The sequence below is a fragment of the Geotrypetes seraphini genome, chromosome 15 (genome assembly GCF_902459505.1).
Source record: "Geotrypetes seraphini chromosome 15, aGeoSer1.1, whole genome shotgun sequence".
NCBI lineage: Eukaryota > Metazoa > Chordata > Amphibia > Gymnophiona > Dermophiidae > Geotrypetes > Geotrypetes seraphini.
The window spans coordinates 61,951,127-61,976,134 of NC_047098.1; the positions used below are offsets into that span (position 1 = coordinate 61,951,127).

The 25,008-nt window shown below is 40.8% G+C and overlaps 1 protein-coding gene across 9 annotated transcripts in view; it reads right to left on the minus strand.

The window, feature by feature from the left end:
• Window positions 1-25,008, minus strand: part of PITPNM3 (PITPNM family member 3) — a 407,952-nt gene that overhangs the window by 18,854 nt on the left and 364,090 nt on the right. For 6 of the 9 annotated variants that reach the window (XM_033921390.1, XM_033921386.1, XM_033921389.1 and 3 more), the window contains 4 exons: window positions 23,556-23,705; window positions 18,060-18,243; window positions 11,943-12,071; window positions 6,472-7,332 (listed from right to left, as the gene is read on the minus strand). In XM_033921390.1, the coding sequence (XP_033777281.1) occupies window positions 7,024-7,332; window positions 11,943-12,071; window positions 18,060-18,243; window positions 23,556-23,705 (772 nt within the window). In that variant the 3' untranslated portion in view covers window positions 6,472-7,023. Of the gene's footprint in view, window positions 1-6,471; window positions 7,333-9,521; window positions 9,644-11,942; window positions 12,072-18,059; window positions 18,244-23,555; window positions 23,706-25,008 lie in introns of those variants that run through there. The other 3 variants (XR_004537058.1, XR_004537057.1, XM_033921392.1) reach the window with 2 other exon arrangements.

Here is a 25,008-nt window from a genome sequence, read left to right on the forward strand (position 1 = left end):
AGGAAACACCCCTTCTACCAGGAACTCGTATATTAATTAAATTCCAGGATTTGTAACTCACTTCATCCTCAAAAATTCTAACTAAAGAACAACGAGCCCGATGTTCAGCTGGCATTAAACCCAGAAAGTCAGTGCTGAGCTAGGTCCAGGCTCCAGCATTGAATTTCCAAGTATAGAGAGCAATCTAAAGCATAAATATTTGACATTTAATGGCTCCGAAGCACCACATAAAAGACAGAACTGCGCTTTATATGATCATATTTATGTGAGTATCCTCTCACCACATAGGTAGCCCCCCCCCCCCAAAAAAAAAAAAAGTTCTACCTACTGCTGCAAGAGGTCATGATAGGCTTTTGCAGAAGGCAAGCTACAAATGGGCTTTGCTCCTATCCCTATCACCCTCCCACTGGACCACCAGGGCTACTGGTAAGCCAGGGTCGTTAAAAAAAAAAAAAAAAATGCCATCAAGCTAGGGGTGGTAAGGGAAAGCAGGCAGGCTAGGGATGGAGGGGCTTGAAGAGGATTTTTTTTTTAAGTTTATGGGGGTCCCAGTCAGTACTCAGCTAGGGCCCATATAACTTGTCAACACTGCTTTATTTATGCGGTGACTCAACACGCACGTGTGTCGGCCTAAATGGCCTGCCTCAAGAGTCTTGTTGGAATCACAATAAATATTGCAAAGTAAAATATATCTCAAATTGCAACATCACCATAAAAAGGCACCCTTCAAAGTCTAACAAGAGCATGTAAACTTCACAGTTACTAAGAAGCGAAAACTCCTGAGACAGCCCATTTAGGCCAAAACATGTGTGTGTTCAGTCGCCACATAAATAAAGCAGTGTGTTCAAATGATCAAATACTACTGTGTTTTTGGACAGCTCCACTGTATGTCTGCCCAGCATTTTTTAGCCAGCTATTGACATGTGGAGGTGATTCTCCTGGTTGCGCCTTTTGTTTAAAAAAAAACAAAAATTGCTGACCTCTGCCAGCTGAATATGTACCAATCAATCTAAATCCAATAATAAAACTAAACATTGAAGACAAAAAAATAATACAAGGAAATCAAGTTAAAACAGCAAAACCTAAAAGCTCAAAATAAACAAGTTTGTTAACCCTCCATTGCCACAGGTACAAAGATTTTAGTAAGCTCACTAGGGGCAAAGAAAGAACACAGAAATAAATGTTAACTGTCTGGTTGTACCATAGAAAGGAAGTATATCAAATTCACCACCCTCTATCCCTCTAAAAGAAGAAAAATCAATTATAATAAAAAAAAAAATTGAATTAAAAAGCATTGCCAAAAGTAACATAGTAAATATGTTAAATCACTAAAATATTGAAGAAGAAAAATCTTAGGTCCTTTTTTATGAAGCTGCACTAGCAAGTGCTGTGCGGCAAAAGACCTTTGGGGCTCTGGGGCATTTATCGCGATTAAAGAGGCCCTTAATTTTTACAAATCTAGAAAATAAAGAGTAGGATTTAAGAGTTCCAGAGTCTGAAGGAAGCTTGTCCTACTCTAGGACATAGTAGATTAACAACTCTTCACATTGAAGCTTTCTGAGACAAATATTTCATAGATTAATATTTAATAGGTGTTTGAACCTGGGATCCTGCAAATTCAATATTTAAAAACTGTTTACCACATGTGGCAACTACACAATCTCCATATATTAAAAAAAGATGAGTCTGACCACAGCGGTCCATGCCATGATACCTGGACTACTCTAATGCTCTCTCCATTGGCCAGACCAAAAAAGTCTGCACCAGCTTCAACTCATTCAGCATTCTGAAGCATGACTAGTAGAGGGCTCTTAAGAAGTGTCACTGCCTTAGACAGATGGAGGAGTGGCCTAGTGGTTAGAGCAGCTGCCTCATCACCCTGAGGTTGTGAGTAGAGAATGACACAGGGAAAAAATGTATCCCCATCCCCGCAACCACCATCCCTGTAACCACTGTCTACTATCCCCGCAGCATCCATACAAGCCTCAGTGTTTAAAAAATAAAAGTGTAGCAACCTTTTGAAGATTTCTCGTATATTTATGTATAATTGTTTTATAGTGCTGTTAAATGTTTATATTTCTGCTACAGTTTCATGGTCATCTTATTATTAGGATTCAATCTGCTATCTCCAAGTTTACCTAAGATTGTATTTATGTTTATATTTGCTCATTTTACTACTATTTTGCTGTTAGCAAAAATTACATTTTTATGTCAAGCTGTACATCACTTTGGGTGAAACTTCATAAAAGCAGTTAAATCTCAGGGTAAAGAAGAAACAACTGAGAAGGAATAAGATAGAGGTTTATAAAATCATGAATGGGATATAACAAGTTAATACTCTTAAAACCAATAGGAGGAATTTTTTTTCACTGAGAGAATAGTTAAGCTCTGGAACGCAAAAGTAAAAAGATTCTAGGAATTATTGAAAAAGGGATGGTTAACAAGACTAAGAATGTTATAATGCCTCTGTATCGCTTCATGGCAAGACCTCATCTTGAGTATTGCATTCAATTGTGGTCGCCTTATCTCAAGGAAGATATAGCAGCACTAGAAAAGGTTCAAAGAAGAGCTGTAGGGGTGTTTCCGTATTTGCACCTGAAGATTAGGCCTCTCTGACCTCATAGATTGCCAGTAGATGTGGAAAGGTTTGGACAAGTTCCTTGAGGAAAAGTCCATAGTCTGTTATTGAGAAAGACATGGGGGAAGTGACTGCTTGCCCTGTATTGGTAGCATAGAATATTGCTATACCTTGGGTTTTGGCCAGATACTAGTGACCTGGATTGGTCACTGTGAGAACAGGCTACTGGGCTTGATGAACCATCGGTCTGACCCAGTAAGGCTATTCTTATGTTCTTATTTATACATTCAAACCGTATTAGGACGTCAGATGAGATCCGATGCCAGTGTGGGCAGCAGGTGAAAGATGCTAACGCTGGTGAACATTTCAAGAGGTACACAGGGGGGGGGGGGCAGGGAAAACATGGGGAGGCACCCAAGTAGTGGGAAAGAGTGGTATGAAACAGTTTGGGGGAGGGGCCACGGCATGGTGATGCCGGGCACCACCACCCCAGGAGCCAACCTCCCTCGCTACACCACTGATTTGCTGTGTACTTTATAGTGACCCAGTTTGGGCACTGTTGGAGACAGAGTGCTGGATTTGATTTTGGTCTGACCCAACATAGCATATTTCATGTTCTTATAAACTAAGTTCTTGATAGAGCATTGATCTATGTTCCCATGTATCTCTCCAACTCTGCTTTACCTTAGATCACTGTATTTGTACTTCGTGCTGATTATGTTCAGCCTTTAGTTTTATTTTGCTGGTTTTAACTTTATTTTGTTTCTTTCATCTACTTTATTTATAGTTTTATGTTGTTCTGTTCATTTTACTTTTAATTTTACCCTGGGCGAGTCAGAAAATCACTAACATCTTTGAATGTAGGAGTTTGGCCATTATAGAACCTGAAGGCTTTGAACTGTTAAGTTTAGCCGAGGCCTTTCCTACCTGCATTTGGTGACGGCTGAGGATTGTTGCAGGATCGCAGCTCTTCTATTCTCTCTTTTGGATGCCGAGGTTGTGACTGTGAGTGAAGCAGCTGCTGTTTTTGAGCCCAATTCTGCCCTGCGCTCTCTCTTCTCGTCTTCTACTTGTTGGCTGGGCTGTGGATGCCACTGCTTGCATCGGGCACTGAGTTGGAGTGGTTTTTGGGGACCGCAGCTTCCCTTTCTTGCTGGCGGGACTGCATTGTACCTGATGGCTGCACTGTTGGCGCCTTCCTTCTGGTGCTGGAGATTGTTGTGCATCATTTTTCTGGCGGGCCGGCACCAAGGACAGTTGACAGAGGCTGTGTTGTTGGCTTGCATCGGTGGGGCCTGCCTGGATGGTGTGCAGTGGGCTGGTGACAGCATCGGATGACCTTTTGTGGCCTGCCTTTTCTTCCTGGTTTCTTTGCCTTCTTGCTTTTGGGCCCAGATTGCAGCCATTGATTTCTTCACCTCTGGCAGAGACAGCCCCACAGCCCACCATCACTTCTCTGTGTCGATCCTTCCTTGCAGATGTGGAGCTCCATTGGACCAGATTGATGATTGGATTTAGCACCAGATTGGAATTTAATTTGCTCAGTCTCCAATCTCTTAAACTTATTTGTATATTTTTAATATATTCTTTTTATTTCTTTTTTAAATTATTTGAATTGTACCTTTCCCTCACAATTCTTGGAATTTTGTTATATCTTTTCTATTTTAATGATTGTTTACTCAGGTACTTCAGCTAGATTGTGAGCCTTCGGGACAGATAGGGAAGCTCTAAGTAACTGTATTTTATTGTAAACCACTTGGATCTGTAATATGCTTAAGCGGTATATCAAATGTTATTAAAACATAAACATAAAACAAACATAATTCTGTTAACCGCTTCAAAGTACCTCATATAGCAGTATACAAATAAAATGTTATGTTATGTTCAGGAGTTGGAGTCGGAGACATTTTGGGTACCTGGAGTCAGAGTCGGAGTCGTGGGTACCAGAAACTGAGGAGTCTGAGTTGACTCCACAGCCCTGGCTATATTAAACATGTTTGCTTTTGAATTGCTACAGCCACAACATCCCATCTAGCTTTGCCCCCACTTTACTGCTCCTGACTAGAGTCGACTTATGTATTGCCCCTTCGCTTCAGAATGATATCCTTTTTAACTTACTCTCCATAAAATCCACTCTAGTTTACCACTTGACCTATGCCAGCATTTACCCTGGTTCAGACTAATTTCTGTTCTCATTCTGTTCTGTTCCTGTCTCTTTTGGATTTTTTATCTTGTTTTTAAATTGTACACGGCTCTGATTTTCCTGGAAGGGCAGTACATCAAGCTCAAAATAAACTAAACTCTCACATTAATGGGACAGAATTTAGATTGATAAGAATTTCTCCTTGCCCATTCTACCAACCCTATGAACTCTTTTTGCCCTCCAATCAGCTTGTTTATTACTAAAGACATTTCTGTCAGGGCTGTTAAGATGTGTTCAATGTAACAACTGTTAAATGTCTGCTTATAACAAATCTGTTTTAAATTGTCTACTGCACATAACATTTAAAAAGCTAGCAATGAAGAATAAATGCTTAAGTGTGAAGATATCCATCCCAACAGATTTCTATGAATTTTCTTAAGAGTAGTATTACCAAATATCGCATAAAGTTTGCTCGTAAACTTTGCTTTCTGTACACTAGCATAATTTGATATCGTGTGCCCCCATTAAACTGAAGCAGATACTTGCTCACATCAGGCAGGAAACATGAAGGTTTCATATGCAGCCTGAATATGTGGTAAAACAAATACTCTTGTTGGTTAAAGGATATAAAATATTTTATAACTTTAGCACCAAAGAGAAGTTCTGTATTCAGCCAGTAGTGGTCAATGTTTTTATAAACGCTGATCGTTGCCAGCTAGATAAGCTGCAGCTATTCAGTGCTGGGCCACGTTTGGGCACATGCTCCAAATATTGGGGTCTAAATCCTGCGAGGCTGGTCGCTGAGCCTTATTCGGGTTCTGGCCAATATTGACCTGGGGGCCTGTATAAGACAGCTGGGATCTGCAAAACTCGATTTTATAATTTTTAGGTTTCCCTGGTCCCCATTCCTACCCACTCCACCCAGCCTCTGGGATTCAACAACCCTTGGGCCTACCTTTGTTCCCTAGTGGTCCTTGTGGGAACGTTGGGGACAGGAGCAAGGCTCCCTCACTGTTGCCCGTTGTGGCTGCCTGTGGAAAACATCTGCTATGTAGTATCATGAAGCTACCGCAAGAAGTTGCAGCAGCCATTTTCCACAGGCAGCCACAAGGGGCAGCAGTAAGGAAGCCTTGCTCCTGCCCCCAACACTTCCACTAGTGTTATCAGTGAGTAAAGATAGCATTGGGGGAGGGGAGGATCAGGAGGATTTAAAAATTAAAACCAAGATATGTAAGTCTCAGTCGATATTCAGTTACAGGATCTGGATGGCTAAGTGGGTAAATTTAGGACAGCTTTTGGGCTGTCCTAAATGTACCTGCTTAGCTGTGCAGACCCCAGCACTAATTTTTGCCGGCATCTGCATAACCACAGGCTGTTCCCCAGTGCCACCCCTTGTACCACCCCTTTCCTGCCCACTTTTAACATGGACGGACAGACATGGTGTAGGAGCCTCTCCTGTCTGCTTAACTCAGTCTGAATACTGGGCCCTATATTCCTATCTTGTACTTCTCACATGTACTTCTCACAGGATAATTTATACCAGTGGTCTCAAACTTGCAGTCCGCCAGGTCCTATTTTGAGGCCCTCAGTATGTTTAACATAATCCCAAAAGTAAAATAAAGCACTTTCTTGATTATATGTCTCTTTAGCTAGCCAAAAGGAAAGATTTATAAACTATAAAGAGTTTTACCTCATGCAAAATTGTCATTTCTGTAATAAGACATTAACTATTTTTTTCTGAGGCCCTCCAAGTACCTACAAATCCAAAATGTGGCCCTGCAAAGGGTTGGAGTTGGAGACCATTGATTTATACCAAGAGCTGATACAGCTGCCCAAGCTGTCTGCATGTCAGTAAGTTTATTTATCCTTTTTCCCCATCAAGAAAAGTTTATAATAGTAGGCTTACCTAAACCCTTTTTAACTTTATCCATATGTATTTTTTTAATTATAGAAAAATAATTTCATATTTGTTAAAGTCTTGTTCACTGTTGGGTGAACAAAATATTCAGTTTGGTTAAAATTTTGAGTAACTTACCACATTACTTCTTATTACAGTATTACTGCAGTTTAAAAAATAAACAAAGTTGGTATTTAATTCAATATTCTACTTGGCCTGGCAAGCTTTTGCATTTAGGGTTTTTTCCTTTAAGACAGAAACAAAAAAAAATATGTCATTTCAGAAAATACAAGTTTCAGCAGCTGTTCTTTGAGAACCTACCTCTATAATAGCTTCCGAATTAAACTTTCAAGCTTAACAGGTAGCCAAACACTTTTCTGTTTGCTCTTTCTTTTGAGTTTAGCTTTACGGGCAAGGTTCAAATTTGTAGCCTCCACTTCTAACCCAAGACATGGGAGGCAAGTGTCTGTCATGGTCTTTGTCCGATTCTGGCTGGCTTTGGGCACGTTCAGGTTTTGGGTTAGATGAGGGTGGGTCTGGCTGCTGCACAGACATAGTCCTACGTAAGTGGTTCCTTTTCCTGAGGAACTCGGGCTGAGTGTGCAGACCAAAGCTGCCTTTCCGCAGGATCATCCGTGAGTTGTTCTTTTTAGAACGTGAATGGTGACCAAATTCCAGTGTCGCCAAGTGGGCTGCATAGCCCTCGCTGATAAACTGAAAGAAAAGGCAATGAAGGAGAAGCATATACTAGGTAAGCATCATATAGAGTAGTTTGGCAAAAAGATATAGTCTAGTCTGGATTATTACTTGTTTGTTTGTTTTTTTCATAGATAAGGTTTTCCAATAAAGTACAACAAATGACAGGGCTAGTTATAGGACTTGAAAAAATTGACATTAAAATTATGATTATCATATGGCTAGAGAAAAATGAAGACGGATTGAGACATGATTTTAACTGGGTAACAGAACTGGCTTAAGGTGACGCACTGGCTCAGGGTGTCAAATGCCCATCTTACTGGCTTACTCTTCACAGCGTTTTATAGTTTCTAGAAGCCTTTTGCAAGACTGACTGCCCTTGTGTGTGTGCTTTCCCTTCCGCCTGACTCGTGGGGGCCCCCACAGCTTCACTTTTTCTGTAGAGCAGTGAAGACACTTCTGTTTTTCCTAAAATGTGTTGTTTTTCCCCTTCCTGACTTTTTCACTGTCAGTAACATGGGACAGAATTTTAATTTTACTTTATACCCTGCATTTTTCTTAGTGTTCAGCTTTTTTATTTAGTTTTATCTCTGTTTTCATGGATCGCAGCCTCCTTAGGCCTGAGCTCCTGGCTGGGTCTTTTATTTTGTTGTCTTAGACTATTGAACCAGAAGTCTTCCAGTGGTTTTTAAGAAGTGCTTGAAGTGTGGTAAGACCATCTATGACAGATGCTCACAACTAGTGCCTTGGGCCTGGCATGCTATTCTCAAATACATAAAAGGACCTCTGCAGTCCGGTCCATCAACTTTATAAGTGGAGGCATTAGTCTCCATGGCTTCAGAATCAGGAGCTGCACCAGACATGGGGACACATTGGCACTGAAGAGGTCTCACCCTGCCTTGATATCAAGCATCCGGAGCACCCACTTAGGATGAGTATCATTGGACCTAACACCAAGGACACATAAGGATTCTGCTTCAACTTCATCAATATCAAAGGACCTCGATGTTCAAGGAGGAAGCAACACTGTTCCTCCTTGAAGCATGGTGCCAGCACCTAAGAAGCAACTGTAAGCCCACGAGGGAAAGTACCTGCATATAATAAATGTAAACCGCTTTGATTGTACCACAAAAAGGTAGTATTATTATTTTAGATTTATTAACTATCTTTTCAAAAAGAGATTCACCAAAGCGGTTTACAATTCATGGAACAGTATTTTTCCCATCTGTCCCACAATCTAACTGAGGTACCTGGGGCAATGCAGTGTTAAGTGATTTGTCCAGAGTCACAAGGAGCAGGCTGGGGGTTCTGAGGCAGCAGCTCTAACCACTAGGCCACTTCAAATCCATGATCCTTTACCTTTCCAAGTATTTCTTTGTGCCCCAAAAGACAGGGGAATCTCATTCCATCCTAGACTTGAGTGCCCTAAACAAATAACTGGTCAAAGAGAAGTTCAGGATTATTTCCCTAGGCACCCTTCTCCCCATGGGAAGAGTGTAGCGCAATGGTTAAAGCTACAGCCTCAGCACCCTGGGGTTATGGGTTCAAACCCACGCTACTCCTTGTGACCCTGGGCAAGTCACTTAATCTCCCCATTGTGAGCCCACAGGCACAGACAGGGAAAAATGCTTGAGTACCTGAATAAACTAGTAAACCGTTCTGAGCTCCTCTGGAAGAAAATGGATTAAATTGAAATTGAATGGTTCAGGCAACAGATTGGCTATGCTCTCTGAACTTAAAGGATACTTACACCCATATTAAGATATGTTCCAATCACAGGTGGTATCTGAGATTACAAGTAGGAACACATCACTCCCAGTATCATGTTTTGCCATCTGGCCTTACATCTATCTACTCCCAGAGTATTTACAAAATGTCTTGCACTAGTCACAATTTTGCTACACAAACTGGGAGTGCATGTGTTTCCCTAGCTAGATGATTGGCTGGTAAAGAGCGCATCAAGGAAAGGTGCTCAAGAATCAATGCAGAGAATTATTCAGGTGTTGGGGCTACTAGGATTCATTATCAACTATCAGTAACGTGGCGGAGGGAAGGCCGCAAAGCAGCCGTTTAGAGCACTGCCGCTGCTGCTGCTTTAGGAGGCCTCAGAGGTATGTAGGGTCTCACCAGGGTGGGGGGGGTCGCTGAATCAGTGAGTCCAATTTTCTCAGACAACGAATCAGCGAATTGGGCAGTACTAGTAGGAAGGCACATATGCAGGCACTGTCGGGCTTCTAGAAATTATAGAATGCTGGGCAGCGTTCATATGGGGCTTCATGGGTGACATCACTCACATGTGAGAACACGTCCTGCTGTCCTCGGAGAATACCTGTTACAGGTGAGTAAATTTGCTTTACATGTAAAAATGGCTATTACAGATAATTTACTTTTATCAAAGAAAAAAAGAAGTTACTGTTATTCAAAGAAAAGGAGGAAAACACCTCAGAACTTGGGTTCATCTAAATAAAAAGCTTGTTGATAGCTTATAGGGTTCAATATTCCAATCATAGGACTGAAAAATCGCCTAAAATTCTTAATTTAGGAACTACTGCTATGAATTGCAACAATTCTTTTTTCTTTGATATAACAATACAAAATTAGTACCCTCGACTGATTTTATAACATGACATTTAGGTGAGAGGTCCAAAATGGTGTCCGTTTTCTAAAAACAATATAGCACCTAAGTGCCTGTTATAAGACTGGTTCCCAGATCCAGCCCAGACAAACAGGGATGACAAATTTTACAGGTGCTGTAGATTTAAATGGGTGCATGTATACTACACTTGTACCCATGTATTTTATATAAAATGCACATATACACTGTAATTCCACTTCTGTTCAGCCCTCACTATTTCCCTGGGCATGTGCATGTACAGACTTTGTGTAAATGGAGGCATTCTCCTTCCACGTGCCTAAATCGTGGTATGTGGTTGAGCAGTTTTATTTAAAAAAAAAAAAAAAACTTTGTCTACGTATTATATAAAAGTGTCTTCACCACTCTGAATAGCTTCGTATCATCCACAAATTTAATCACCTCGCTCATCGTACCTATGTCTAGATCGTTTATAAAGATGTTGAAGAGCACGGGTCCAAACACCGAGCCCTGCGGCACCCCACTAGTGACGCTCTTCCAGTCCGAGTATTGTCCATTTACCCCCCACTCTCTGTTTCCTATGCTCCAGCATATGGAGCAGCAAACGTGAAGCCCCTTCTTCTCATTATACAGTATAAAAACGTACAGTTTAATCTCGTTATAACAGACTTCAAGGGACCTGGAAAAACAGTCCATTATATCCAGAGTTGCATTTTTTTCAACTTTATTTAGGTCAACTGAAACAACGTACAATCAATGAACAACATGCACAAGTATATCGGCAACATCAATAACAAAACTCAGCAAAACATGATCACATTACAGAAGCATATCTCCAATTGCACCGGCTTCCGATCCCAGCAAGAATACAATTTAAATTCTACTGCCTACTATTTAAGACTTTATACGGAGACAGTCCAAACTACCTGAATAACCGCCTCATCCACAACACCGCAACCAGACATAGGAAAACTCGTACCCCATTCTCATACCCCCCAATTAAGGAGGTCAAACGGAAAAAACTATATGATGGCCTCCTGGCCACTCAAGCAGCCAAACTAGACAACCAAATCTACTGATGGCATCCCTCGACTACAAGACTTTTAGAAAAGAAATAAAGACCATACTCTTCAAGAAAACTCTGAAAAAAGAAATAATACCGCAAGTCTCAAACTCCACCTCTCACTAAAGCCAACTACCCCAAACAAATAACCTTACCCATTTCTCACTCTTTTTGAAAATGACCAATTTTTTTTTTGTAAGTTCTTGTTGTAATACATCTTGGATAATTCTTTTGTAATCCTCCTTGAACTGCAAGATAATGGCGGAATAGAAATCCCTAATGTAATGTAATGTAATGTAATTGGTATGGCACGAAATGATTGCAAAACCAGAACACCAAAAGATGTTCTAATCTAAAGCATTATGTCCTACTGTACTGGAAAGAAAAATACTCTGTCATTTTCTTCTGGGCTATATTTGGTACTATATCACTGGCATGCCACGCGCCTTGTAGGCGGAGCCTGCATGTCCGTTACAGCCGAAAAAAACTACAGCTAAGAGTGGCTCTGGGGACCAAATTGGTTGTCCGTTATATGCAAGTCCGCTATATGCAATGATTTTCTACATATTTATAAAGGCGCACAGCTGGGACCAGTAGACCTCATCCACTATAGATGTTCTGTTATAAGCGAGTCCATTATAACAAGATTATACTGTACTTTGTATATGAAAAGCTATTTAAAGGCACATGATAATGGAGAGAGTGGCTTAGAGTTTAGAGCTGCTGCCTCAGCACCCTGAAGTTGAAAATTCAATCCCAGCCTGCTCCATTTGACTCTGGTTAAGTCCCTTAACCCTTCATTGCCCCAGGAACCACAGTTACATTGTGAGCCTCACGAGGCAGATAGGGAAATGTTTAAGTGTATCTGATTACTATTCAATGAATTATAAACCGCTTTGGGTGAATTTCTTCAGGAAAAGGCAATTAAATAAAAATCTAAAATTATAAAGGCTAATTAGGCATCAAGCTTACCTGACATTGATTCTGATATTTTTTTGCTGGTCGTCCAACAATGTAGATCTGAGAAGATGAGAGTCCCAAGACATTGTACACAGAGATGTCCTTCATTGAGCCATAAGCTGCACAGATTTTTATGTGACACTGAAATAAACACAGACTAGCTGTGACTTCTTAAGAAGCATCAAGTCAACCGAGTGTTCATTTTGTAGTAGGTGCAAACTGGACGGTTCCTGATACATCTAAGGCCTAAATGACACATACCAAACAGCCTTCCTCTCCTTCATTTAAGGGAATAAGGGGCATGGTTAGTAAAATATGTGCTACTAGCTACCATGCAGTAAGAACAGCCTGAGCACTAAAAATCCCATGTTCACTGCTTAGTGAGGTATGGGAGAAATTGCATGAACCTGTCTACTGCAGTTATAGCACAGTAATTACTGCTTGAGGTCACTTGTGCAGTTAGCACAGATGCACCTAACACCTCACGAGACGTCATTAAATGAATCTCTGCTAAATACAAATGAATTTAATCTACGATGAGAAACGTTTCTGTGTAGTAACTGTAGTAGAGGACATGCTGGACATGCCCTTAACAGTTATCACACAGCCTATGTCCTTTCCACACATACATTTTGGCATTAGAATGTGAAAAAATTTACTCCACTTTAGTCATCAGGCCCCTAATATATATTGAAATTATTGCAACACTAAGGCCCCCTTTTACTAAGGTGTGCTAGCCGTTTTAACGCGTCCATAGTCTTATAATGGGCGTGTTAGCATGCGTGTATATTTTGTGCACGCTAAAACATGTAGCGCACACCTTAGTAAAGAGGGGGTAAATTTTAAATGAAAACTGGGCATTAATTTTGGCTGGAGGGGGAAGAAGGTATGGGTGACCGTCATGTAACTAGACTAGGAAGGAGTGCTGATATGGAGGGCTAAGAGTTTTTCTAGAATTCCCTCTTGCATTAGGCGTTAGATTTGACTTCAGCCGGAGCCAACTTAAGGGGTGAGTCAGTGAGGCATTGGAGCAGGGCACCCCAGCTTAAGCCTACCTCATTGGCCCACCCCTTCCCGCAGTGGGAACTTGTTGCTTTGTTTTACCTCTCTGTTCCACTGAAGGCTGTTAGCTCCTTGCATTAGGTCAATTTTGAGGCATTTCTTGTTTCTCGAAAGCCAGGAAGTGCCTTGTCCGTTTCAAAACTGTACAGGTGCGAGCACCCAATAATGACTTTAGGCAAGCTGAGTGATGGAGCAAAGCATCAAGCTGCTGCTATGTTCAGCATTTTCAGGTAACTGGGATTGGGGATGATGTGAAGGTTCAATTAGAGACTGGGGCTAGAAGGGGGCTGATGTTGATGTTGTGACTGAGACTGGCAGTGAGCTAATGGTGATGATAGAACAGGAGTGCCAGGTAGCTAATGGTAATATAATAGAGCTGGGACAGAAAAAGGGAGATGAAAACAAATAATGTTGGGGATAAGAAGAAAGTGGGGTTAGCTGGAGTGGGTAGAATGGTGGGTGCTGGAATAAGGGTGAAAAGAGGCAGGGTTCTACAGGTGGATGCTGGACAAGATGAAAAAGGAATAGGCAATTGCTCCTGGAAAAGGGAAAGAGTCAGGAGGACAGATCCTAGAAATATGAGAATGTGGGAGAAAATAAGTTCATACTTATGTAGAGATCCAGATGTGACTGGTGATCAGAAAGAGATAGATTGTCTGGGTATTGGGAGTGTATAAAGGAATACGGGGATTGAGTAGAGTGGAAGAATAGAAACTCGCGGACTAAAATTGAACAGGATTAGAACAGGGGTGGGCAACCATAGTCCTTGAGAGACATGAGTCAGTCAGGTTTTCAAGATTTCATGCAGAAGATCTATTTGCATAAATAGAGGCAGCATATTCAAATCAATCTGCATGTTCATTGTAGAAGTCTTGAAAACCTGCGTGGATTGAGGCCCTCAAGGACCATGGTTGGCCACACCTGGATTAGGAGGACAATAGGGTCTAAGTGTTGGTTTAAGTGTAAATTTTGTCCTGTATTTTACTGTGAATGTCAATTGTAACCTGTTCTGAGCTCCCAGGAGAACGGGATAGAAATCCAAATAAATAAAGACTGTGTAGAAAGATGGGAAGGAGGGACGATTTGAAGGACCTGGATGGGTTGGGAGGTAATTCAAAAGGTAATAGGGTAATGGAGATGGGGAGAAAAGTTTTTGAAGGAGATGGAGTGAGCTAGTAGTTGGAACCTAAGAACAGTACTGGGCAGAGCTTTGGATTCTTGCCTAGAAATAGCTAAGAAGAAGAAGAAAAACCCCAACAAATTTTTAGATTGAATCAGGTTGGGCAGACTAGATGGACCATTCAGGTCTTTATCTGCCGTCATCTACTATGTTACTATGAGATGAGAGACAGTAGGAATGGAGAATATAAATGGGGGATTGGGAGCCTGGATGGGGTAAGACACAAAAGGGAGTGGAGGTGGTGAGAGGATGAATGGGCTGTAAAGGGGATAAAAGGCAGAGGAGGGTAGATGAAGCTGGTTAAGGAATGAGTATAGAGGATGGAAAGAGACTAGAATGTGGGTAAAGGATGTGAAGAGTAGGGGTCTGGGGATGGAAGGAGTAGGGAGGGAAAGTAGAAAATGCAAAGTTGGTAAGTAACTAACAGATTAAGAGAGAGATTGGAGGGGAGAAGAAGGAAATCTATAGGTAGAAAAAGGCAAATGAAAGAAACTGAGAAAAAAATGAAGCAAACTTTAACTAGGAATAGAAATCTTTTACATTGTTTCTACCTTGAGCTCGGTACGGTTTACAAATGCTTAAAAAACCACCAAATCAGTGGAAATAATAACAGTAAAACCAGAAAACAAGGTCAACTAAACTACTTCCTAAACAGCCAAGTTGTTAGCAGTTTTCTAAATTTAAAATAATTCTGTTAACACCTCAAAGATATCTGCAAAGAATTCCATAAAAATGGGAAAGCTGTAATAACTTATTTTGAGCAAAGGACATAGAGAAAAGCATAAACTTATTTGATTGGATCAACCTTTGAGACCTTTGGCCAAAATTAGTCACTCAATGTAATCAGGAATTGCCCCATAAAGCAACTTGAAAACAAGACACAAAATATTGATTGATAAAGGCCTGAACAGGAAGCCAGTGCAATTCCATCAGAGGTGGAGTGCGCTGTCAAATTTAGTTTTATTCAGAATTAATCTGGCAGGTGCGTTTTGCAAAATCTGCAGTCTGGCCAAAAGTGTCTTGGTGCAACCCAAGTAAAGAGTATTGTAATAATGGTTTCTGCAAACAATCAACAGAAAAATAGGCTCTAATCTAATCTGATGCAAAAACAGGCAGTTTGAGAGCACCACCTGATGAACCTGGGAGGAACCCTTCAGATCAGAATCTATCCACATACCTAAAGTGCATAATTTATTGTTTATTTAAAGCTTCTATACCACTACTAATGATTAGGTAGTCAATTCAGAACAGTTTACATGAGCTTCTGTAATGATGTTACAATACAGCGTTTGAGTGTTTCTGTGATGGTTTCCATGCCCCTGTAATGGTGTTACAAGTAAAGAGTTAAGAGCATTTCTGTGATGGTTTCCAATACGGTTTCAAATGGTACTCAATGGTGGTTTTGGTGCATTTAGGCATTATGTTATGGTGCATTTACATATCTTTTACATTTAGTCTTTTTGACTGAGTACTCATTTAAAAAGTTTATATACCGCATATAGCCTATGCAGTTCACATAAAAAACATGCATAACAATTTGACAATACAAACATAGTAGTTATAAAGGCTTGGTTTCTCTTGGGCTGAATCCATATGAATTACATCTCTCAGCCTTTTCGCGATATTATTGATGCCTCCAGGAAGCCAGCCACTCAACAATGTTATCAACAAAACTGGACTCGATTTTCTTCCTGGTGTCTCCTTCATCATCATGATCCAATTTCCTTGTCCTGTTACGGTAAGTAACTGTGCTTTATCCCTGGACAAGCAGGCAGCATATTCTCACACATGGGTGACCTGCAAGCTAACCAGAATGGGATGGCGGGAGAGTTGGCGTTCAAGAAAATAAATTTTGTAATAATGACTGGCTGAAGTGCCCATCCCGTCTGGAGAAAGACTCCAAACAATAATGAGAGGAGAATGTGTGAACCGAGGATCAGGTGGTAGCTGTACAAATTTCCTCAATATGAGTAGATCTAAGGAAAGCAACAGAAGCTGCCATAGCTCAGACTGTATGGGCTGTGACATGACTCACCAGGGTCAGGCCAGGCTGAGCATAGTAGAACAAAATATAGGCAGCTACCTAGCTGTAAATTGATGCTTTGAGAGCATAAAATATTGTGAAATTTCTGCTCCCTGGCAGACCAATGACCTTGTGTTTGAAGGCTGTCCAGGTTCACTTCCCAGATATAAGGAGATGCATCTATCATTGTCACTTTTTGGTGTGGGGAGGGGTAAGTGAAAAAGGAGACCTTTGGATAGATTGGAGGAGGTCATCCATCATTGAAGCGACTGCTAGAAATATGTTGAGAGAGATGATCTGTCGCTTGAGATCACTGAGAAGCAAGGGCCCACTGAGGAATGCGAAGATGTAGACTTGCTGGTGGAAAAATGGGCCAAAAAGTGGCAAATGAGTTTCAACATAGGGAAATGCAAGGTCATGCATATAGGGAAAAAAACCCCGATGTTCACTTACAAAATGGGGGGATCAGCGCTAGGGGTGAGCGACCTTGAAAGAGACCTGGGAGTGATGGTAGACACAACATTGAAGGCGTCGGCGCAGTGTGCCACGGCCTCAAGGAAAGCAAACAGAATGTTGGGTATTATTAAGAAGGATATCACGACCAGGACAAAGGAAGTCATCCTGCCACTGTATCGTGCTATGGTGCGCCCGCACCCGGAGTACTGTGTTCAGTTCTGGTCGCCGTACCTCAAGAAGGACATGGAGGTACTTGAGAGGGTCCAGAGAAGAGCAACTAAGCTAATAAAGGGCATGGAGGACCTCTCATATACTGACAGACTGAAAAAGCTAGGGCTTTTCTCCCTGGAAAAGCGGAGACTTAGAGGAAACATGATAGAAACCTTCAAGATCATGAAGGGCATAGAAAAAATAGACAGGGAAATATTTTTCAAATTAAGGGGATCAATAAGTACAAGGGGGCACTCAGAGAAATTGAAAGGGGAGAGGTTTAGAACAAACGCCAGGAAGTTCTTTTTCACACAGAGGGTGGTGGATACATGGAACGTGCTACCAGAGGATGTGATAAACAGGAGCACGCTACAGGGGTTCAAAGAAGCTTTGGATAGGTACTTGGAAGACAAAGGGATTGAGGGGTACAGATAAGAGTAAAGGTAGATTATAGGGATGGGATTAGAGGTAGGTTACAAAATTAATCAGGGACCACTGTTCAGGCACTAGGCCTGATGGGCCGCCGCGGGAGCGGACCGCTGAGCAAGATGGACCTCTGGTCTGACTCAGCGGGGGCAACTTCTTATGTTCTTAGTTATATGAACTGAGAGACCGCGTTCCTACATTGGGCGGGAAGGCACTCGCACGGTGCGGACAGATCGCAAACTTTCTAAAACTTAAAGTTGCGATTCACTTTTCAAGCGTCCTTACCGGTGCTCCATCGCTGACGTCACCCATGTGTGAAAATATGCTGTCTACTTGTCCTGGGATAACATAACATCATAATAGTACTAATAAAGCAAATCTTTTCTGGATAGAATTTTGAGAAGCTTCCAAGAACTTTCTCAAATCTAAACTATCTGAAGAGTTCAGATTATCCATCTCTCCTTCTTGAGAAACTTTTCTAACTGCCCAAGGCTGGCACCCATTTTGTAGGTAGCAAGGGCTCATGTGGTAATCCTGCACTATCCAGTTAGCATGCAATAGTGCTGGTGTGCTAAGAGATTAGCACAGGAACACCCCCTTGACATGCCCTCTCCCCAAAAATTGAAACATTTTTAGTGCATAAATAGCACGTGTTAAAATGGTGCTTACTGGAAGACTCCTGAAGCGTCTCATGGTACACCATTTTAATTTGCGCTAGAAACCTTAGAAATTGATGTTTCTAATGGTTAAAAAATGGTGTCCCTCTTCTCACCTCCTGTATGAGATTCCGGAGGAAAATTGTTTTCTGGCGAAGGGGGTCATGAACGAGCCCATCTGAGAAAAATATCATCCCCTGGGGGAAGTTGTGCTGAGACAGCCAGGAAACAACTCGTTGCTTCTGCATGTCAGGGCGTCCTGTGATGTAGATGATCAGATATCCCAGGTCTTGCCAATGTCTGAAGAAACAAAGTGCATGCATTAGCCACAGTACGAATAATGAAAGATATTGCAATAGCTAAATCTCTTATTTATTTAAAAATTTCTACACCGTTTAGACCTAAACGATTTACATAATTTTACATACACAATGCAATAAAAGAAATAAAATCAGACAAGACAAATAATCCTCAGAAAACCAACTATAAAAATGAAAGCCAAAAGGCTTATACAAAGAATCAAAAAAATTATTTAACCAGCAGCAGTCATAAAGAAGCATTATCTAGAAAAAGGCACTTATACATAACTGCATCTTAAGTAATTTTCTAAAACTGCCCTTTTCACAACATTTTTGTAATTGACTAACAAGTGAATTCCACAGTTTAACCCCTGCACAACAGAAGGTCATTTTACTGGTCTCAACGTATTTTGGATTAGCATTTGTTTTCAATAAGGCTGAGTTTTTGGAACGTGAAGATCTATTTGGTTAATATTTGGCCATGTTGCTCTTAAATTTATTTATTTGTTTTTACATATTTATGTCACCTTGCCAAGAGTGTATTGGAATGAAACAGTTAAACAATAGAATTAAATAAATAAATGCAATAGGGAAGTAGTAAGAGCAATATCGAGGGCATTAAGCAAGTTTACAAAGCTGATATTTTAAGCTGCATTCGAGGAAATCCGAGGACTTGGCTTTTTGGACATCAGAAAGCAGTTAATTCCAAATATCAGATGCTAGAAGGCAGAAGACACAGAGGTTGCTGGTGGTTTGCCTAGTATGAAGGATACGATATGGAGGTGTGTGGATGACTGAGAGCAAAAAAAGTGAAAAGGTGATAACTCGTATCAGGAATATATGAACATTTATGGCTAAAACCAAAATTTGGCAGGTCAAATATATCTGGGAAGAACTAGAAAGAAACTTATTTCTAACAAAATGCACTTCGTGCTATTCTGATTTGTGATCTCAGGTGATGTAATTTTTAACGTTAAAGAAACTGGAAGGTAAATGTGTTGTATTATCTTTGGTTCTATTAACATTGCCATCAAGCAATAATGCTAAAATCTACAGAGGTGACTTTCTTGGCTCCAACAGAAATTAGCAGTTCATTTTAAATTTCCCAATGCCCCCCACCACTACCACAACCCTAATTCTATATAGTACACAATATGTTGGTGCCAATTTGATCCGCAATTTTTGGTGCTCAATGGAAGCAGGGCCAATTTAAGAGATTATGATGCCCCGTCCAATGCCCTCCTCTGAAGCTACTGTCTGGTCCTGGCAGGATGCAGCTTCATAGGCCAGCTACTGCGAGGAGTGAGGGCCAGTATCAGGGTCAAGCAATAGCATCAGAGGATGAAAGAGGAAAGTACAGCACTTCCCTTCTCCGACACTGACGCTGGCCCTCTCTGTTCGCAGCAGGAAAAAAACATCGCTTATCTGAGCAGCAGATCACAGTATTGTTCATTGACTGATACTTTAAGGACAGCTTAAGTGCATATTAAAGAAGAAGGGGTTTTTTTTGCCAGTGAGGGATGGTTCGGAGTAGAGCTAACGCTCTTTCAGCTTACTCCATTGGTACCTGCAAATCTTCCTGCATCATCTGAGGCATTTTTCCTTCTTTAGAAAACTGAATGCATATTTCTATGTTTACTGGAGTGCTGTTTATTTATGTCGATTTTAAGCAACATAAATCCATTAAAGAAAGAAGCTTCTGATAATTCTACAGTGCTACAGTAAGGATGGAATATATGTTCTTTATATTTTTAAAAATAGAACTAAGCTAAACAAGTACAGTATTTAAGTGGTCTTGGGGGACAATTCAGTAGTTCAGCATCCCAACACCAACCCTCTTTTCTCCTGTCCCCCAAATGGTCTAATATTGTCTCCTCCTGCTCCCCAACATGATCTACCATCTCCACACCTCTGTGCTCTCCCTGTCCAGTATCTCTCCCTCTGTCTCTCTATTGCCTCTTTTCTTCTGTCCAATCTCTCTCTTTTCTCAAATGGCCCAGCATCTTTTCTGTCCTGCCTTTCACCTGAAAAGACTGCAGCACCGAGTGGCCGTCTCCCTCCCTCCCGCCCGTCCCTTGTCCCCCACTGCACCCACAAAAGATGCAGGATCTCACTCCCCCCGAAACAGAGAAAGAAATATCCACAAGAGCTTATTTGTACAAAGAGCCATGATCCACTGTCAACAGTATTTGCCTTCAATAATGATGCTTCACTGACATCGTACTGTCCAAAGAAAGGCAAAGTTGTGGTGCTACTAAGCAGCATGCCCACCCAACCTGAAATTAATCAAGAAACCCTGGACTACAACTCATCAAAAGAAGGAGTTGATACAGTGGACCAAATGCTTCGGCTATATTCTACAATGGCCAGTGGCCATCTTCTACAACATGGTTGACATAAACACCTTTGAATGCTTTCATAATCTAGATTGGACTGAATCCAGAGTGGGAAAATAAGACAAGACATTGGCGACGACTCTTCCTATTGGAGATTGGGAAGCAGCTAGTAAGAAAGTCTAATCCGCTTGAAGAAATTAGATGCCTCCCGGCAGAACTTCGTTCTGAGTCTGTGCCTCCAAAGAAACATATGGGTTGCTCTTATTGCCCTTGAGAGAAAGACAGAAAATGCAGTGCTACCTGTTTAAAATGTTGACAGGGAACATTCAAAAAATATTTGCAGCAAAATATTTAGCATTTATTACTATATGCTACTGTAGGGGTGATTCCTGCTTTACCTATTGGAAAACTGCAGGCCTGAAACTTAAGCCAAGAACCATCTTTGCTGTCCTGAATCATTCTGGATGTGTTTACAAGATGTGTGTGTGTACAGCTAAGCACATCTACCATCACTGGAACTCCGTTGCCATGTGAACGTGGAGGAGAGCTACCTTTCTCATCTATGGCTATGAACAGTGCCTTATGCTGTTATCATTTTGGCACATCTGTATCTCCCGAGGACCTTTCACAAGAACACTATTCATTATTCCTCTGTGTGACCAAAAAGCCCCTGCTGGACTGGTTCTAAATGGTCCTCTATGTCTAGTCCTGCGTACTATTCCAGAGTTAGACAATTTTGGGTTTGAGGGAGCTCACACCTACGTGTAGCTCCTTTGCACTGTGCAGAGGACAATAAGAACTGATAAGAAAAAATCTCCCTTGTGTGTCTCTGATCTCGGCTGAAAGCTAGAAAATCAGAAACTGTTCGCTTTGGGAACTGCTGAACTTTCTATGGTTTACAATGTATAACCACAAAGAATGCTGTTACCAGAGGAAAGCGACCTTGTGCTGACAGAATGAGGATTCTCCAACTACAGGATTTTTTTTAATGGCTCACTGTATGCTTGTAGCCTAAAGTAGATTATTCTATTACTGGGGGGGGGGGGGACTGATGTGTGCTGGATCCAATGGTGAGACAGGAATCTCTCTCTTAGTCACTGGGTTAGGATAAGAGTCTTGTTTTGGTTGGATAAGGTTTGTTTGGGTCTTTTGGTTAGTGCCAAACTAATCATATAAGTTTTGCTGCTATATTCTTATCAGGAATCATTTTATAAGGAAATATATATATTATGTGATAATTAGTCATGTTTTCTAATTACTTAGTGATTACATATGTACTAGTTGTGTGCTACAGAGATATTTGTGAATAATTATTAGTTTGTTTGTTTGTTTTTTACAGTTGGCTACATTTATATCCTTCTTTTATTTTTCATAATAAATCAGTTTCAGATATTCTGGTCTCATCATTCTAATAAGATTGCATAAATCTGAATCTGGCTGGTAGCAGTGGGTGTACCCTTTCCCTAGACACGCGTTACAGATGCTTATCTGACAGTTATATTACACTCAATTACTGCTAGTTCAAGTTCTATTTATTTAGTATACCGCAAATATAAAACCAGAAGGCAAATCTAAGCGGTTTACAAGGCCTATTACTTTTAATTAATTAAATTTGTTATACCTATTTTAATTATGTTTATTGTTTCAGGAATTCAAAAATCTTCACTTTGAATTTTCAATAAAACTAGTTTGAATGACTATTAACACAGATAATGAAAATTAACATTTTTTTTTTAATGTTTGCATGTCTTTATATCAAATCAAAGCAGGGCTTGAATTAATTTTGACTTGTGTTTCCTCAAACTGTAGCCACTATAATTAAATACATACATTTAAAAGTCATATTAAGAACAAAACCACAAATAAAGTATGGATATAGCATGTGGGGTTGAAATGACCCCAGTGGGACTCAATGGTTGCAAAAATTTCCAGGCCTTCCAGGGTTAAGATCACAGAAGCCTGGGTTTAGATCCCACTGGAACTTTCTGTGATCTTGGGTAAGTCCACTGTCTAATATACCAACTTAGATTGAAAGCCTTCTGGGGACAGAAAATACAGAAAATACCCTGTTCTACCTGCATGTTAATGTGCCTTGAAATACAGTCAAACCTTGGTTTGCGAGCATAATTCGTTCCAGAAGCCTGCTTATAATCCAAAGCACTCGCATATCAATGCAAATTTCCCCATAGGAAATAATGGAAACTCAGGCGATTCATTCCACAACCCAAAAACTTTAATACAAAATACTCTACGTACTTGCATTGCAAGATCTCACTCATTTAGAACAGTCACTACACTCCTGCAGCGTCATAGAAAGAAGAACCATCGGCTCAGTTCTGATGTGTGTATACTGTATGTACTTGTATTGCAAGATCTTGCTTGTATATCAAGTTAACATTTAATCAAATGTTTTGCTTGTCTTGCAAAACACTTGCAAACCAAGTTACTTGCAATCCAAGGTTTTACTGTACTATAAAGACATGAGCTAAATCCAGGCATGAGCTAACTCCAGCACAGTGAAGAGAATTGGGGGGTAGGGGAATTCCTTCTAAAGAGCAAGGCCCGGAATCTAGTAGCTGTGTCCTAAAGTTAGACAATAGTAGACATATAACTAACCAATTGGGACATGGTGCCTATGCAGAAAGTGTCGTTCGCACGCTTACCGAAGCATCTAGGCACACCTAAGGACGCCTGAGTGGCCTTAGGTGACAATAGGCATTTCCATAAGCGCAAGACAGGTACCTTAAATGTAGGCCTGTAAAATGCTGGCCTACATTAAAGGCACATCTTGAAAACAGCCGTGATTCTATAAACAGTGCAGATATGTTATTGACATGCGATCGGCGGTCGCTGATACCAACGGTGTTTGTAGAATACGGGCCTAAGTCATCCTAAAATGCACAGTATAATTTATCACCTTCCTACTGTAAAAGGAGCAACTAGTAGCAAAAGATGCATATTGCACTCCCTTTCTTACCTGACTACATCAACTGCTCCAGCCCGCACCTTAGGATCACTACCCATTATGGATACACTTGCTGCAAAGGACCCATCAATACTGAACACCACACACTCCATCCCACGGGGAAGCACAGTGAGATAACTCATTGCGCAGCTCTGGTCTCCTCTGAAGAAGAAAAACAGAATTGTTAAAACCCAAGCTTTACAACTGGGGGGAAAATATCCTCTCTAATTCTAATCAATACTGTATGTCAATTTCAGCAAAATGTTCCCTGTTTTCTACTACCATTGATCCACTCAACAGAATAAGGGATTCAATATTTATCCTACCAGGCTGAAAACAGAGCAAAGTAATGAAGTCAGGAAAAGCTACAACTCGTACAAACTGCGTGACAAAGGTTCATTTTTTAAGTAATTGGAACAGCTATCTGTCGGCTGCATAAAGTATGTCTAAGAATATGATGTAGCTGCAGCCACACAAAACAATCTTTAGCTAGCTTTCCAGAGCAGTGCAACTTTTAAGTAAATGCAAAATGAGCTATGCATGATGTTTTCAAGGAAATTGAGGGTTGTACACCAGTGGAGGGTGGAGAATTTGATATGTTTGCAGAAAGACAAGAAAGCTGAGGGAGCATACTTCACAATTACAGTAGGCTCATGTCTTATAATGGGTGCGAAAACTAATGACTCTATTAACTTTCCATTAGAGAATGACATGGTGGCTGTTACCCACCAAAACAGTGTGGGGGGGAGTGCTTACTCTGGGTACGGGGACAAGGCCATCCACCGCCCCGTGGAGCAGTGAATGGCCTTGTCCTCAGCATCACGTACCCTTAGCTCGGGTTCCTCTTTTCCACATGCATCCCTTTGCACTTGCTCACATTAAACGCCATCTGCCATTTTGATGCCACATTTTCCAGTCTCAAAAGGTCCTCTTGCAATTAACAACTTTGTGTCATCAGCAAATTTAATTATCTCGCTAGTTATGTCTAGATCACTGATAAATGTTAAAAAGCAGCGGTCCCAACACAGGACCCCTCCCCTGTAAAACCCTACTATTTAACCTTCTCCATTGAGAATATTGACTATTTAAACCCACTTTGTTTTCTTTCAACCAGTTCTTAATCCATAAAAGGACATTACCTCGCATCCCATGACTTTCTAATTTCTTCAGAAGTCTTTCATGAGGTACTTTGTCAAATGCCTTTTGAAAATCCAAATACCCAATATCAATCAGTTCACCTTTATCCACATGTTTATTCACCCCTTCAAAGAAATGCAGTAGATTGGCGAGGCAAGATTTTCCTTGACTAAATCCATGCTACAGACCAGTTGGTGGTCTGAATATCACCGCTAAACAATTAAATACTATCTCTGCCTCAGAACTAACAGTTTAGTGGCACTGTCTGGTTAAGTACAGCTGAATATCAGCAACTGAGAAAGAAGAAGTGATTTAGCCAGCAGAAGAC